At 32.1% G+C, this 19,099-nt stretch overlaps 1 protein-coding gene across 1 annotated transcript; it reads left to right on the top strand.

Moving 5' to 3' along the window:
• The first annotated feature begins 1,525 nt into the window (after positions 1-1,525).
• LOC129888478 (auxin-responsive protein SAUR76) lies at positions 1,526-2,430 on the top strand. Its single transcript, XM_055963449.1, has one exon. The coding sequence runs from the start codon at positions 1,726-1,728 to the stop codon at positions 2,095-2,097; it is 372 nt and encodes a 123-aa protein (XP_055819424.1). The 5' UTR covers positions 1,526-1,725; the 3' UTR covers positions 2,098-2,430.
• Positions 2,431-19,099: the final 16,669 nt, after the last annotated feature.

The following is a 19,099-nucleotide window of genomic DNA, read 5'->3' as shown; positions in this document are numbered from 1 at the left end:
AATGACATATTTCCCACATAGTGTTATAAGAGAAAAGTGTTTCCTTATAATTAGTTGGATTTTATAATACATGTTTACGACAATATTATATTTGATGTATATGTAATTTTATTTCTACCTTATGAAAATAACGAAACTATTTCTGATAGACATTCAATTCAATTATAATCTAGTTTTGCTCCATAAAATTAATTCTTGCCATAAAACAAAAGATGGAAACTTCTGATTATCTATTGACACAAGTTAACAAGTTCTTCAAATTTTGGACATTATTTTTTACTATTAAGTAAAGATATAACATAAGATTTATCCAAAACTATTCTTTTCATTTGGACTTTATATATGTGAATTGTGTAGAATAATCTTATTCTACTCTTTTACAAAAAAAATGATAATTTATTCTATTTTGTCCTTGCCTTGTTAAACATCAAACAATTTTCTTGGTGCCCCATCCATTTAAACATGGAAGTCGGTTTTGTTTGTTAAACGCGCTTTGAAATAATTGACGTGAACTCTCTATTTGCCAACTGGCTCTTATACCCATAGACGTGTTTTAATGTAAGATGAAGCGTTATTATTTCAAGTTAATATGGGTCCACCAAAGGCGCGGTGAATGAATTAAATTTTTATATTTTTAATTAGAGGTTTCAAGTTGAAAGTTTAAGAAAGTAGAAATTTCTGATAAGAGAGTATTTCTTTATTAGCAAACCTTACATAACATAAATTTAAATTAATCGAATGAATGAATAACAAATACCAATAATTACACATAAAAAAAGTGTAAGCTAGGGACCATGACCAAATATCATGATGTGTTATATATAATTGAGAATTTTTTTATCCTATGGGAAAACCTGCAATATCTACCCTTCGGATGCGCACTATTCTTATTTTGTTTCTGTTCAATAGCTTATAAATGGTACAGAAAATGTTAATCATATTTAGCAAGTTCGATGCAACGAGCTTGATTGAGAGACGTTGACAGAGAGAATCGATCCTTGAAATTCCTTATGAGATACCATTTGTTACATCAATTCAATCACTCTTATGTGTAGTTACAATTGAGATCCCTCCCAAGCCTTAACTATCAGGTGACGAAATTAAGCCTTAAAAATGAATAATTTTTTGATAAAAAACGTTTACCCCTTAGTGATTTTTCAAGAATGAATCAGAATTAATTAGATCAGTAAATTTCGAATATCAAATCTCTCAATTAAAAAAAAAAGAAAAAGAAGAAAAAAAAAGATGGGGACCAAGTCACACAAAAGGTAAACTTGTCACAAGGAAAAGAAAAAAAAGTAGTAGAAGAATCGTCACCATGTTATTTCACAAGCTTCATTGGACCTACCAATTTGTCTATCTGTCATCTTTCATATTCCTACCACTCATCTTAAAGTTAAATTTAGGAAATTTTTCTTCTCACACAAACGGCTCTCTTTCCACGAAAACATCCATTGAAAATTACACCAAACTATATCTTTATCATAAATTAATTAAAATGTCTATATATTCTTTGTTTTCATATACATATCTACACTAGCCGTTGGCTGGCCAATTCAATCTTTACCACTCTCATCAACAATTCTTCTTCCCTTTATTCCCAAAATATATAACCTCCAAAAAAAGGTTAAAATATCTCATACAAAATACATATAAGTGATCATTTTTTAGCTAGAGAATAAGTAGTTATTTACATATCATTTTTTTTTGTTTTTGTTTCATTTCATGGATTGCATAGTTTTGCCAGTTGCAATCTTGACAAGGCGATGCTCGGGTCGATTATTAGGGTATAGGCCACTCGTAGAAGATGGTTATGACGATTCAAATTATCCGATAACTGTGTTGGTGGGAAAGGAGAAAAGGGAATTCTTGGTGGAGCCATTTGTGTTAGAAGAAAGTCCATTTAGAAGTTTGATTGAAATGGTGAAAAAAGAAGATGGAGGAAAAGTAAAAGAAAATAGAGCAAAAAAAGTGATTTATGTGGATGTTGATGCTATATTATTTGAACACATGTTGTGGTTGATGCAAAATGATTGCTCTTCTTTGTTTCAACTCAATCTCAAGGAGATCATTGATTTCTATGCTCAAGATATATAGTTGAAAAGAAGAGACAATTGATTACTTATTAATCATTATGGAAGTAACAAATTAAAGAGGTAATATATGAATCTTTTTCTTTTTTTTTTAATTTCTTCCTTTTACCCTTTGTGGTAGGAGCTTTTTTGGTCTTAATCAACACTTTATATTATGGGGTTGTACAAAAAAAAGTTTCGAAGAAAAAAAAACTATATGGATATGTAGAAATAATTTATACTTGGCAAAAATGAATGTATGCCAAATTAGCAATTAATTAATACGTAGCTATGTATACTTTAATTTCTCCTGTATGTAATTTCTATTTAATATAACAACGTTTGTTTTTTTTGGTTATCACTCTCTTCGCTCTGGCTGTATATATTTGATGTTTTTTTTAAAAAAAAGTTAAAAGCAGTAGTCTATTATGTTAAATAAATGAAGAAATTCTACTATATATGATATATCTCAAAAATATGACTTCATAAATAAAAGTAGATAAGATTTCAGTAATTTGAGAAACTACTAATTATTACCAGACAACAATAAGAACCTAATAAGTTGGATGACTATATTTTTTTGATAACCATGGTGTTTAATCTATTTGGGTGAACGTCAATTAATTTCATCAAATATTTGGTATCTCATATCAGGTATTGATACTATTAAAACAAAAGCTTCTTTTTTTTTTTACAACAAATCAATAAAAAATTTCTGTTATAAAACATTATTTTTTTATTTATTTCACTTCGAATTAGTTCACTGAGAAGACACGAAAAACAAATTCTCACTGAAATAGTGGGAGACTTTCTAATTTTTACAAGTGAAAATACTGTTATTTTTTTTCTTTTCTTACCAATTCAATCAAAATATCAATAAAAATTACCATTAAACATAAAAAAAATTCAAATATTTTGGTTCTACTGAAACACAAAGCTGAGATCTGAATGAATGATTCCATTATTGACCAATGTGTAATGTAGGTTACTTACCATAAAAAAGTTACATTACATTTAGTTAATTGACCATTAAATTAATCCGATAATTAACTATGTGAGATTACATAACTATTAGTTATCTTATTATCGTCGTTATATAAATAATTAGTTGATTATTAAACTCTTCCATTATTATTAGACAAGTGGTTCCTCATTTTGTTCCATTCGTCATAAACAAGATGAAAATGTCAAAGTTTGTGTAGAATAAATCTCTATTCACTATAAACAAGAAAGCCGTCGTCTCCTCCGCTGATGTAATTAAAATTGTTAAGCTTTAATAATAGAGGCAGTCAACAACCAAGTGCTCCTCCACAAATGTCCAAATCTCAACCACGTAATTTCATAAGCGAGGTTTTCTATGCTATTTTTTCTTCTATTAGCCGGCCTCTCTTTTTATTTATAACACTACTGTATGATTCATTCGAATTTGTGCCACAAGCAGCCCCAACTCTAGCTCCAGAGGGCTCCGTAGAGCAGGAGAATGCTCAAGTCCGTCTACGTGTGATTCCTCATTTGGTTCCTAAAACGTGAGGTGAGCTGCTGATTCTACTCTTGGAGTGACTCAACATAATGTCTTTCTAAACTTGGAAAAAGACTTTGGCTACGATTCGTCTGTTCTACGCTTTTAGGGTCGAAAGACTAAACCAAGACGTATGGTTGATTTTTTCTTTTACCATGTTAGCCTTTGTGAATCAAGTATCAAAAAGGAAAATAAAATAAAGAAAAGAAAAAGAATTTTGTATTTTGGTTACTCTTTATAAAAATCATCTTTTAACCTTTGTTCATTTAAGACCCTCTTTTTAATTATTTAGGATATTTTCTCTCAAGATGGAGATATAATCATACATGGACTAAGAATATATTAAAAATTAAAGGTCAAAATTGACGGACAATTTTTGTTTTTGTCTAAAATTGAGTAAAAATCAACGGAGATGACAATGTCGGAATAATAAGGATCGATTTCAGAAAATTGACGGACTGAATCCATCGTATGTTGGTTTCATGAAATGAAATGCGACCAGTTTTTATTATAATATAGGTGAATGAAAGTGATTTTAAAAAATCTAGGTTCAATTGTTAGTTTTATGTAAAAATAATTTAAAGAAAAAGAATTCGATGGAATGAGTCTATTTCCTTCCCGGTTGTCTGGACCGACTCAATCCTTTGACTTATTTCACTCAAGTTTTGACTTATTTTGGGTGAATATTTTTTAATAAATAATTAATGATTTTAGCAATATTTTTTATTTATTATCATTTATATTAATATATAGCAATATTATGATATATTTGTCATGTATTAAAAGTGAATTATGCATGCAATATAAATGTATTATAAGTGTTTTAAAATATATTATGCTTGTTTGGTAAAAAATTGACACAATATATTATAAGTATATTAAATTGTGTGATAAATATATTATCTATGAATAAAACTTGTATTATATGAGTTTTATAAATTATTCTCCATAAAACTGTATTATAAATTTATTATAAGTGTCCAGTAAAAAAAAATATTATTGCTATAAAATGGTAAATATTTTCTTAATATAGTATATTTATGTAAGTTTCCCTTAATAGTGATTCTACATGAGTGTCTACTTTTACAACTTTATACAAGTTTAAGTGTCTTTTACTTTTACATAACTAAAGTTGGAAGACATATATATTAGCTGAGTTCAAATTAAATGACATATTTATATATTATGCCAAAATATAATTATTGAAGGGCAAAAATTAAAAACCAGCTCATTTTTAAAGATGATTCGTGCAATTTTAACAACTTTTTTTTGTTACAATTTGTGGAATTAATGAATTTATGGGTCAGCCGGTATAAGAGGCTATATCTTGTTTGTTAGGCTACTTATGTACAGATCCGCATTAGTCAAGCCCATTTATTATGAAGGCCCAAAACCAATTTTTAGACGACCGTTTTTTATCGGGGAAACTTAAATAGATATGTCATATTAAAAAAATATTTATTATTTATAATAATAATATTTTTTGACTGGACACTAATTATTCATTTATATTATAATTTTAATACATATTGCAAAGAATAATTTATAAAACACATATAATATAAGTTTTATTGATGAATAATATATTTATCATACACTTAATACACTTATAATACATTGTTTCAATTCCTTACCAAACAAGCATAATATATTTTAAAATAATTATAATACAATTATATTATATGCATAATTCATTTTTAATACAAGTATAGATTCATCATGATATTGCTATGTATTGCTATAAATGGTAATAAATAAAAAATATCACTAAAATCAATAATTATTTATTAAAAAGTAATAGTATTTTTTCCTTTTACTGTTGATGATCCAAACTCTAATTTGATTGGGCTTCTTTTGTAAAGTACTGTTATTCATGTTCTAACTTACAAATGGATTGGCACTGAGAGATTTATGACTGTCTATTAGGCAAGAGAGTTCATTCAATCTATAAATTTTTTGTTACATCAATGAGAGATAAGTAACACGCACAATTTTACCTTTTTTGCCTTTGGGCTTTGAGTTGTAATGTAACGACCTATTAGGTCGTTTTGAGTATTAGGAATTTTTAGTTTATAAAAGACTCATCCCGTAAATTTTTAATAGTGTATTTTAGACTTTTTGATAATTACGATTATTTAGTTGAGGGGAAAACTTAGATAACTTATTTAATTAGTGGGTTAAAGTGTTAATTTAATTAATACTCTATACCAATTATTAAAGGAAAAGGATAGGGTTTATAAATTTTTATACATAATTAGTTGGAGCAAAAAGAAAGAAAAAAAATAAAAAATGAAGAGAACAACGACAAGAACAAAATGCAGAAACTGGGGAAAAAAATACGGAGGAAGAAAGAAAAGAAAGGGGAAAAGAAAAATAAAGGAGAAGAGAAAAATAAGGATTTTCATTCCAAAGCATCAAGGTAATTATTCTCATCCTTTTCATTAAATTTTTATGTAATTATGAACATATTTTTAGGGTATATTGGTGGAGAAATAATGCTAAAATAAGAAAATATGATCCTAGGGTTCTTCACATAAAATCTTGATTTGGGGGTCGAATAACGATCCGTTTTAGCTGAAATTTGACATGTGAATTTATTTTATCACGAGTGAACATAATCGGAAAGAAAATTTCAGATTTGACTTCAACGACTTGGGATGACTTTTTGACCCAATTTTTTATCCGAAAATAAATATAGCTATATGGGTGTCATTGGATTCGTATTCTTATGAAGATTATGTATTTGAATATATTTTGATCATTTGAAAGTATTACGAGAGGCTCAAGTTTTAAAGTGAGTATTTAATTTAATTGAGGTTTAACCCTAGTTTTGAAATTCATAAAATATGGGAGTTGACATGTTAAGTGGCATCAAGATTAGGAATGTGTTTATAGAATTGGGTGAGTTATTAGGGCTAGGTTAAACATATATATAATATTGGAGTTTACGGATTAGTTTACTTATAAATATCATATATTTGATAGATTGAGATTGGTCTGAGGCATTGAAGAAGGGGAAAGACATTGGTGGATTAACTTGCTTTACTTCGGTTCTTCGGTTGAGGTAGGTTATGGTTTTTATTCTATATCATAGATAGACTCTTAATAGTGATTGATATTCATTGAGTAATGTGTGAAGTTTACTACGCATTTAATTGTTGTGGTTTGGATGGTTGATATGTTGTTGTGATTGGTCTGAAATTCCGAGGCCATGAAATCCATAATCTTGAACTTGTCCTATCAAAAATGGTGCCTTGAATAAAGAAGGCTTGATGAAATATTGTTAATGAAGTGGAATGTAATCATGAAGAATAATAAATTAATTATATTTGGATCGGGTGTCACGTTCTGACACGATATATTTGGATCAGGTGTCACGTTTCGACACGGTATATTTGGATCGGATGTCATGTTCCGACATGGTATATTTGGATCGGGTGTCACGCTCCGACACGGTATATTTAGATCGGGTGTCACATTCCGACACGGTAATATTAAAGGAAAATAAATTAAAATGACTTAATACTACCCAATCTCCAATAACTCATTTTCCAAAAGAGTGTGATATGGAGGCTTGAGTCCTCATGTGTGATCTTAACATTGTTGATTGGTTATGAAATTGTTCATTGTGTTGTCACTTGATCTTGATCTTGTTGGTTGCCACCTGTTAAGTGCTACGGTTGATTTCCCGCTATTACTTATTGCATATTGATTTCTATTTTGAGTCGGCCGATGATACCTACTCAGTACATGTTGTCCTGTACTGACCCCTACTTGTATCTTTTCTTGTTTTATTTTGTGGGGTGCAGCGAGTGTTCCACCAACTTCGACTCGACCTCAGCTCTAGTCAGTCTCTAGTTCATAAGATTTCAGGGTGAGCTATCCTTCTAGCTGACGATGGATTCTCTTAGTCATGACATGATGTCCTTAGTTTTCGGACACAAACTATGTCACTTATTTTATTTTAGTGTTTAACATTCTAGACTTAGTATTTTAGAATTATATGTCCTTCATGTGATGACTTTCAGATTTTGGGGAAAACGTATTTATTTGAGCTTCCACGTTATTGTTATTAGTTGGGGTTTGTATCGTTAGTTCTCCCACCTAGTCGGTTAAGTGTGGGTGCACTCATGACCCATTTTGGGTCGTGACATGTAAACTTTAGGAAAAATTACGTGAATAAACAAATATATATTAGTTAATTAGCTAATATAGTTATAGTTTGAATTAATTATGGCTCGCGGCAAACATTTAGCTGTAATTATAGTTTGAGTTTTGTATAATTTTCGCGATTATACAGTTGAGTTTGTATAATTCGCACGATTTATACAAACACTTGTGCGCGAATTGAATTGTATAGCAAAATATACAAACACTACAAATTGTATAACAAATTATACAAACGTTGTGTATGAATTATACAGTAAAATATACAAACGTTATACAAAAATTGCAAATCGTAAAGCGAATTATACAAACGTATGCAAATGTTGCACGAATTATACAAACGTTGCTATAACTATAGCTACGAATTGTAATTAGCGAACTATAGCTATAGAGCATAATTAAGGTATTTTTAAGTGACTATATGCGAAAATTCCCTAAACTTTATAGGGTAATCAGGCCTTACAACCATGAAAAACTTTAGATAACATCTTTATATTTTTCATATGGAAAATACAAATAATATACATTACTTATCTTGATATATTCTATCATGATGTAATTTATGTCTTTCAATAGTAATACTTAGCAACACAAAAATTAATTAATTAATTTAGGAAATTAAATGAACTTCCGCATGATTATAACTACCTTTTGTATTAGTTGACCATAACATGAAGAGACGCACCCTATTAAAATTTAAAGTGTATATTGATGGTTATGTTGTCATAATTAAGCTGTTTTCTTTTCAAATAATTACTCATTGCCAAGCATTTGTGCAGAAATTTCACATTAAAGATGAGTAATCTGTCATTGCAATTAGAGTTTAGGATAATCAAATCATAATTTGTATTAGATTTCTAAGAACTAGTGGAGCTGAACTCCATTAACACTCGAATACAAAAGCTTCTACATGAGGAAGTGGAGCTGAACTCCATTAACACTCGAATACAAAAGTTTCTACATGAGGAAGAAGATGGAGAGTACAGAAGAGGGAGAAGAGAGAATTTTTATTAATAGCCACAGAATATACATGTATGACTCTATTTATAGAGTTCACATTTTACACACCTTCAATACATGTGTTTGTAACTAACTTGCCAGCTAACTAACTACAGCTGACAAGTTAGTTACAAAGCACATGTATTGAAGGTGTGTAAAATGCGAACTCTATAAATAGAGTCATACATATATATTTTATGACTATCAATAAAAATTCTCTCTTCTCCCTCTTCTGTACTCTCCATCTTCTTCCTCATGTAGAAGCTTTTATATTCGAGTGATAATGGAGTTCAGCTCCACTAGTTCTTAAAAATCTAATATGGTGTCAGAGCATTCGAGACTAGGAAAAACTTTTCGCAAAGTTGTAATGTTCCTCTTCTCAATTTAATTTTAGCCATGGTAGAATTAACTGTGACAGAGCCAACAATAGCAACACTTGAGCACAATATCTGTTGTAGTTGCAACCTTTAGATACACCTGGTGTAGCACTGAACACAACCAAACTCACTGGACCTGAAAACTATGGGCTTTGGAGTAGATCTATGAGGCTATCGTTGTTGGTGAAAAATAAATTAGGTTTTGTCGATGGAACTAGCTTGAAGAGCTCATACCAAGGTGAATTGGCAGCTCAATGGGAGAGGTGTAATGTAGTGGTTCTCTTATGGATAAGTAGCAGAGTAGCAAACAATTTGATAACTACAATAGTATATGCATTCAATGTCAAACGAGTATGAGATGACTTCAAAGAGAGATTTGATAAATCAAGTCTTACCAGAATTTATCAACTTTGGACAGAGGTGCTACTCTGAAATAAGGTACAGATTTTGTAACAAACTACTACTCTAAATTGAGGGATTTATGGGATGAGATTGATGTATTTGTGCCCTCTCCTTCATGTGAGTGTACTGAAGCTAGGCCTTATATTGAACATCTGCATTTACAAAGGTTGATGATGTTCCTAATGGGATTAAATAAGTTCTACAGTCATGTAAGAATTGATATACTGATTAAGGCTGAGGTGCCAAATGTGAACCAAGCCTATGCAACTATGATTCAGGAAGAAAGCCAAAAAGTATTAGGTGTAGTAGACACAAATAAGGAACCACTCACTATGATGGCAGGAAGAGGACAAGGATTTAAAGGGAAAAAATCAATCCCAGGCAATACAGCATGTGAGATATGTGGTTATAGAAATCATGTAACAAAGAAGTGTTACAGGCTAGTTGGATATCCTCCTAATTTTAAGAGTAAGAGAAAGTAGCAGGGATCAACAAGTGGATCTGGATCTTATCAGAACAACAATGAAAGTTTGAGATCAGGATCTTACAACCAAACTGAAAATTTCAGATCTCAAGTCAACAATATTTCAGCTGAAAAACACAAGCAGGAATATGAACTCACAGAAGATGAGCATAATCAAGTAAGAAACCTATTACACAATTAGAAATCAGCTGATTGCAAGGTAAACTTGGCAAATTTGGCAAATAATGTTTCTTTGATGACTGAATCTTCTGTATATGACTGGATAATAGACTCAGGAGCAACTCATCATGTAACTTCTTATGAAGAGTTATTAAATGAGTTGAAGTATGTAAGGAGTGAACAATCTAATTCAGTCAAACTACCTACATGAAATAAGACATATGTAAAAGGTACAGAAAACTCAGTTATTCTTAGGGACTTGACAGTCAAAAATATCCTCCACGTACCTGATTTCAAGTTTAATTTACTATCAGCAGCCAAACTCACCAAGAATTTATCCTGCAGTGTGAGTTTCTTTCCTCATTTCTGTGTGTTGCAGGCACTCTACGGTGACAAGCTGATTGGGATTGGTAGACTGAGTGATGGACTATACACATTGAAGAACGAGATTACTGTTGTAGCTTGTTCAGCTTCACAAAAAGACACGTCTGACTGAGTTGCCTGTCTTTAGTGAAGACAATCTGATTATGATTTTTGCATAATTAGTTACTTCCCTTTTTAAAAGAACCAAAAAATAAATATTTTTTTCGGGTTAAAGGGTAATAAAAGATGTTTAATATTAGATCACTATTTAACGTGTTTTGATCACCTCTAATTGTTTATTTAGTCGCTTTTAGTTTTGAATAGGTCATTTGCAGAGTGAATACAATAGGTCTATCTTTGAGTAAATTCCTTATTTGCTTGTCGTAATTTGAATACAATAGGTATATCTTTGAGTACACTCAAAAGAATGACCTATTGTATGTTGGAAAACAAAAGAAAAACAATACAGATAAACCTTCTAATTAATTTATATACTTCCTCCATTTTAATTTGCTTGTTGTATTTTCCATTTTAAAACGTAAAAAAAATGTCTCTTTTCATTTTTTTCGTAACTCCTTAATTATAATTTTCCACATGACATATATATATATATATATATATATATATATTGATGACAAAAGAAAATTTTTTAGGTGCGCACAGGGTAAAATTTCCGCTCTTATGTAACAGCCGCAAACTACACAAGAGAGGTAACCCACACTAGACAAGTTCAGTGCGATGAGCTCGACTCGGAAGGAAAATCCTTGCTTTCGTAGGCAAGAAGTTTCGAACTTGAGACCTCCAACATGAAAGTTTCACGCCCAAATCACTGGATCACCCCGAAAGATTTTTTTCACACAACACATTTAAGACCACAAGATTAAAAATATATTTTATTACATTCTAAATATCATAAATTTAAAACCATAAAGTTTGAATGGAGAGAGGAATGTGGATATATGTTCAACTAAGTAGTTTCACATTAAAAATGGTGACTACCATATCATTGTACTTTTTGATGATTTATTTTTAATATATATAAAATCTAAGCCAAAGCTATTAAAGTCCAGATGAACTCATAAATATGGATAAATATATAATGCATTATTATCAACCAAGTAAAATGGTTGTCCACTTAAAATGGTGGATAGTCCATTTACTTTTTAAGTGGGTAAATTGTCCACTAATATTTTCCTCCACTTGTAAATATGGCTATAAATATAGCCTTAAACTTCAATGTAAAAACACACAAAACACATAAAAGAAGAGAATTACTATTACTCTCTCTATATTACTACTCTCTCTATTAATACTTTCTATATACATATTCTCTTGTTCTTCTTCCTTTATAAAATTGTCAAGTTAGTTAATTTATAACACGTTATCAGCACGAAGCTCTAATTTTTCAGAAAATTAACTTTTATATCAGGTATATCTACTAAAGAAATTTAATTTTTAAGTTGTCTTTGTTACTTTCAAATTAATTTTCATCATGTCAAACTTGTCAAAATTAGAATTTGTGGCACTTGATATTTCTGGTAAAAATTATTTGTCATGGGTACTTGATGCTGAAATTCACCTTACCGCTAAGGGTCTTGGTGATGCTATAATTGAAGGAAATACAGCATCAAGTCAGGATAAAGCAAAGGCTATGATTTTCCTTCGTCATCATCTAGATGAAAGCCTAAAAATGAAATACTTGACAGTGAAAGATCTACTTGAATTGTGGAAAGACTTAAAAGGGAGGTATGACCACCTCAGGGCAACGGTATTGCCAAGGGCTCGTTATGAGTGGATGAACTTACGGTTTCAAGATTTTAAAACCGTAATTAAATATAATTCTGCTGTATTTAGAATAACTTCCCAATTAAAATTATGTGTGGAAACTATAAATGATGAGGACATGTTAGAAAAGACACTAACTACTTTTCATGCCTCTAATGTAATATTACAGTAGCAATACCGTGAAAAGGGTTTTAAAAAATACTCTGAATTGATATCATGCCTTCTGGTGGCTGAACAACATAATGCCCTTTTAATGAAAAATCATGAAGCCCGTCCCACTGGAACTGCTCTGTTACCAAAGGTAAATATGGTAAAGGCATATGGTCAGTCTGAAAGAAGACAAAATAAAAATTATGGCCACAATAATGTGCGTGGACGTGGCAATGACAGAAGACGATTTAACAATCAAGAGGAAGGCAGATGTTTTTCCAATTTTCAAAGAATTCAAAGCGCGGGTGGAACTTGAATCTGAGAAAAAGATCAAGTGTTTGAAGACAGATAATGGAGGAGAATACATTGGTGATGAATTTAATAACTTCTGTAAACAAGAAGGTATTAAACGACAGTTTACGGTGGCATATACTCCACAACAAAATGGAGTAGCAGAGCGGATGAACAGAACCTTGTTGGAACGGACAAGAGCTATGTTGGCAACTGCAGGGTTGGAAAAACCATTCTGGGCAGAAGCAGTCAAAACCGCCTGTTATGTGATCAATCGCTCACCATCAACCGCAATTAATCTGAAAACGCCAATGGAGATGTGGACAGGAAAACCAGCTGATTATTCTCGCTTACATATATTTGGAAGTCCTGCTTATGTTATGTACAACACCCAAGAAAAATCAAAGTTGGATCCAAAATCCAGAGAATGCATTTTCTTAGGGTATGCTGATGGAGTCAAGGGGTATCGCTTGTGGGATCCCACAGCCCGCAAGGTGGTAATCAGCAGGGATGTTGTATTTGTTGAAAACAAGATACAAGCAAAAGAAAATAGCACTTTAAAAGAAAAATCAGAGACTACTACAGTTGAAGTTGAAGAAATAGAAGAAGTTCCAGTTTCTTCTGAAGCAGCACCAGAGCACGAAGAACAAGAGCAAGCTGAGATCGAAACTCCACAAGTTCGACGGTCAACTAGGGAGAAAAGAGAACCAGCTTGGTACTCAGATTATTCTATGGAGAGTAATATTGCATACTGTCTACTAACAGAAGATGGAGAGCCTTCAAATTTTCACGAGGCTATGAAAGGCCAAGAATCATCTCTGTGGGTGGCAGCAATGCAAGAAGAAATTGAAGTTCTTCATAAAAATAAAACATGGAATCTTATTCAATTACCACAAGGAAGGAAGGCCATTGGAAACAAATGGGTCTACAAGATCAAACGCAATGGTAATGATCAAGTGGAGAAGTATCGTGCAAGATTGGTGGTAAAAGGATTCGCTCAGAAAGAAGGTATAGACTTCAATGAGATATTTTCTCCGGTGGTTCGACTCACAACAATTCGAGTGGTCCTGGCGATGTGTGCTACATTTGACTTGTACTTGGAGCAGTTAGATGTCAAAACTGCATTTCTTCATGGAGAGCTTGAAGAAGAAATTTATATGCTCCATCCAGAAGGTTTTGAAGAACAGGGAAAAGAGAACTTGGTTTGCAGGTTGAACAAATCTCTATACGGTCTCAAACAGGCGCCGAGATGTTGGTATAAGAGATTTGATTCCTTCATTATAAGCCTTGGATACAACAGACATAGTTCAGATCCTTGTGTTTATTACAAGAGATTTGGTGATGAAGATTTTGTTATTTTGCTGTTGTATGTTGACGACATGTTGGTAGCAGGCCCCAACAAAGATCGTCTTACAAAATTAAAGGCACAGTTGGCTAGGGAGTTTGAAATGAAGGACTTGGGACCAGCAAACAAGATTCTAGGGATGCAAATTCACCGAGACAGAAATAATAGGAAGATTTGGCTTTCTCAAAAGAACTACTTGAAGAAAATCTTGAGACGTTTCAAGATGCAAGACTGTAAGTCAATTTCTACCCCACTTCCTATTAATTTCAAGTTATCCTCAAGTATGTGTCCTAGAAATGAAGCAGAGAGGATGGAGATGTTTCGAGTACCGTATGCATCAGCAGTGGGAAGTTTAATGTTCGCTATGGTATGTACAAGACCTGACATTGCACAAGCAGTGGGAGTGGTTAGTCGATACATGGCTAATCCTGGTAGAGAGCATTGGAATACTGTTAAGAGGATCCTAAGATACATCAACGGTACCTCAGATGTTACAATGTGTTATGGAGGATCAGACTTTACTGTTAAAGGGTATGTTGGTTCAGATTATGCAGGTGATCTTGATAAAAGCAAGTCCACCACAGGTTATGTGTTTACTCTTGCTGGAGGAGCTGTAAGCTAGGTTTCAAAACTGCAATCTATCGTAGCTACATCTATGACGGAAGCAGAATATGTAGCAGCTACACAAGCTAGCAAAGAAGCAATATGGATGCAGATGTTACTGGAGGAGCTCGGGCACAAACAAGAGAAGATTGCTTTGTTTTGTGACAGTCAGAGCGCTTTGCATCTTGCAAAGAATCCGGCCTTTCATTCAAGGACAAAGCACATACGAGTTCAGTATCACTTTGTTCGTGAGAAGGTGGAAGAAGGCAGTGTGGATATTCAGAAAATTCACACCAATGACAACCTGGCAGATATGTTTACGAAGTCGATCAACAGTAACAAGTTCATATGGTGTCGATCTTCTATTGGCCTAGCAGAAACGTAACATTGCAGTAATTGGGTAGAAAGGATGGTGTGAAGACTTAATTGATTCTCAATTAAATCTTCAAGTGGGAGAATGCAAGATAGTCAAAACGCGTTTTGAACGCGTATTCAACAAAACGCGTTTTGAACGCGTAGTCAAAAAGGAACAAAACGCATTTTGAACGCGTAGTCAAAAAAAGAACAAAACGCGTTTTGAACACGTAGTCAAAAAGAGAGGTTCAATACGCGGATTTTACGCATTTCTAGTTTTCTATAAATAGAAGACCTCTTGCCCTCATTTATCCCATCCCAAAAAGAGAGAGTAAGAATACAAAGAGAGTTATACACCAAGATAAATATTTTAGTCTTGAGTGTCCTCTGTAGTAGTTGTTCCTTTTACAAGAGAGAAGTGTTAATTGTTGTTTTCTCCTTGTATTTGAGAGTTGTGTACTCCATATTTAAATAGTGAGATTCTTCTACCCCGTGGTTTTTCCCTTCTATCATTTAGAGGGGTTTCCACGTAAAATTCTCGTGTCCAATTTATTTTCAATATTTTCATCATATCAAACTTTAGTTGTGGTGCTTCCTCCCCCCAACAGGTAGTACAAAATTAATTGAAAGCTCTGGAAAAGCAGCCTTATTACTACCTGGAGGAACGATATTGGTAATTGATAATGTATTATATTGTAGTAAGTCTCAAAGAAACTTGTTAAGTTTCAAGGTTATTCGCCAAAATGGCTATCATATTGAGACTGCAAATGAAGGAAAGGTTGAATACCTTTATATTACTACAATAAATATGGAGAATAAAATTGTGCACGAAAAATTACCTGCACTTTCTTCTGGGTTGTACCATACAAATATTGGTACTGTTGAATCATATGCCATTGTAAACAAAAGGTTTACTGATTCTAATGATTTTATCATTTGGCATGATCGGTTGGGCCATCCCGGTTATAATATGATGCGCAGAATTATTGAGAATTCACATGGACATACTTTGAAGAATCAGAAAATTCTTCAATCTAAGAAATTCTCTTGTATTGCTTGTTCTCAAGGAAAACTGATTATCAAACCATCAACAACTAAGGTTGGGATTGAATCCCCTGCGTTTCTGGAACGTATACAGGGTGATATATGTGGGCCAATTCACCCTTCATGTGGACCATTTAAATATTATATGGTCTTGATAGATGCATCTACAAGATGGTCACATGTGTGCTTATTATCAACTCGCAACATGACTTTTGCGAGATTGTTAGCTCAAATTATAAGGTTAAGAGCATAATTTCCAGATTATGCAATAAAGACAATTCATCTTGATAATGCTGGTGAATTCACATCTCAATCATTTAATGATTATTGTATGTCGGTTGGAATAAAAGTTGAGCATTCGATTGCTCATGTACATACTCAAAATGGTCTAGCAGAATCATTGATTAAACGCCTCCAATTGATAGCTAGACCATTGCTAATGAGGACAAAACTTTCTATTTCAGTATGAGGGCATGCTATTTTGCATGCAGCAGCACTTGTGCGCATAAGGTCAACAAGTTATCATGAATTTTCCCCATTACAATAGAATGGAATTAAGCATATATTTAGATACCTTCGAGGTACCATTAATATGGGATTGTTTTACTCAAATAATTCCACGTCACAATTGATCGGTTATGCAGATGCGGGATATTTATCTGATCCCCATAAAGGTCGGTCGCAAACAGGCTATTTATTTATATATGGTGGTACAGCTATATCATGGCGTTCAACAAAGCAAACTATGGTTGCCACTTCGTCAAATCATGCAGAGATAATAGCCATTCATGAAGCAAGTCGAGAATGTGTTTGGTTAAGATCAATAACTCAACACATTCAAGAAACATGTGGTCTTTGTTTGACAAAAGACGCTCCAACAATATTGTATGAAGATAATGTTGCATGTATAGCTCAACTGAAGGGAGGATACATCAAAGGAGACAGAACAAAACATATTTTACCAAAATTCTTTTTCACTCATGATCTTCAAAAGAAGGGTGAAATAGATGTCCAACAAATTCGTTCAAGTGACAATTTGGCAGATATGTTAACCAAAGCATTGCCAACTTCAACCTTTGAGAGAATGAGATACAAAATTGGAATGCGTCGTCTTCGAGATATTAAGTGATATTTTCATCAGGGGAGCAAAATACGCGTTGTACTCTTTTTTCCTTAGTCAAGGTTTTGTCCCACTGGGTTTTCCTGATAAGGTTTTTAATGAGGTAGCACTCAAGGCGTATTATCAGATGTGTGTACTCTTTTTCTTTCATTAGGCTTTTTCCCACTGGGTTTTTCCTAATAAGGTTTTAGCGAGGCACAACATCTATGGATGTTGAAAATAACAATGTATATTATTTTATTTTTTGTAAAGTTTTAACGAGACACATTTCTCGTGGACATCCAAGGGGGAGTATTATCAACCAAGTAAAATGGTTGTCCACTTAAAATGATGGATAGTCCATTTACTTTTTATGTGGGTAAATTGCCCACTAATAATTTTCTCCAATTGTAAATATGGCTATAAATATAGCCTTAAACTTCAATGTAAAAACACACAAAACACATAAAAGAAGAGAATTACTATATTACTACTCTCTTTATATTACTACTCTCTCTATTAATACTTTCTATATACATATTCTCTTGTTCTTCTTCCTTTATAAAATTGCCAAGTTGGTTAATTTATAACATGCATGTAGATATAGTATATTTAGAATTGTGTATATTTCTTTTTAAAAAATAAAATTATAAAATCTAAACTTAATTAAAGTCTAAAATAAAATAGGAATAACTTTCTGTGTAATCTGCCCCATAAAATAACATGGGACTTTTCAACTTCAAAACACATTGATCCCACCAAGAAATCTGAACATTATGAGCACGACTAAAGAAATTATTTAAAATTTTAAAGTATATTTTGCTTTAAGGAATCTCCATCTGGTGTTAAAGGCATTTTATTTCATTAATTTAGTTTAATTAAGTGCATTAAGGATCTGGACATTTCCTTTAAATCAATGTCTCCACTTGTATTTGTATCGTACGTATAATTTTAAATTGAGAGAATAAAGTAAAATAGAATTCGTATATCTTCTTTACCAGGAAATATATTTTTTTAGTTATAATATATTCACTTTAATAAATAGTGATTATTATAGTACATAAAAGGAATAGAATGACCATGTACAGGTCTAATGGTTATGGTGAAGTGAATACTATGGTTGGAATAATAATTAAATTCACAGTTCAATATTTATAATATTTTAATACAATGATGTTCACAATGAATGATAAACCCAACCTCTATATCCACCCCGCCAAACACCGGAAAAAAAGAAAAGAAAAAGAAGCAAGATTAATGTTTAATATGTATAAATATAAATCACTTTATATGATGGCCAAGTTGTTAGTTAAGGTAGGGGCACCATAACTTATTTAATTCTAGCAAAACATAAAATAAGAGCTTTATTATTTTACAGAATTAATGAGGAAAATATTAAGGAACATTAGAATGAGTTTTTGATGAAATCATGCCACAATTTTTTGATTGAACTCAAGTGTTTTACTTTAGCCGATGATCTATCAAAAACAGTTAATTTATCTTTATCAGACAAACGCAAGGCCGCACATGTTGATTCGATTATTCGGAGTTTGTAATTGTTGTTGTAGAATGAGAAATTGTACAAGTAGAATAACATCGTTAACAATATGTCTAGTCCTTCTTAGTTTAAGTAGGACAATGACTTAATATAAAGAAAATTGAGATTTTTCTGACATTGGGTACCATGATAAGATAGACAAGTAGAAGCTAAAGTGCATCAATCATCAGAGATATTAAGTCAAAGTGTGACCTTGCAGTTCAAAATTATTTCTTGACATATTGTCTCATCTCACTATATATATATATATATATGTCAGAAATCAAAGATTTGAAGCAGAATGAAGGACAAATTAAAAGAAAATTTCAATATCACGACTCTCTTGGAA

This window comes from Solanum dulcamara, chromosome 5, assembly GCF_947179165.1.
Source record: "Solanum dulcamara chromosome 5, daSolDulc1.2, whole genome shotgun sequence".
NCBI classification, from domain to species: Eukaryota; Viridiplantae; Streptophyta; class Magnoliopsida; order Solanales; family Solanaceae; genus Solanum; species Solanum dulcamara.
This window is presented reverse-complemented; position numbering and strand designations above follow the sequence as displayed.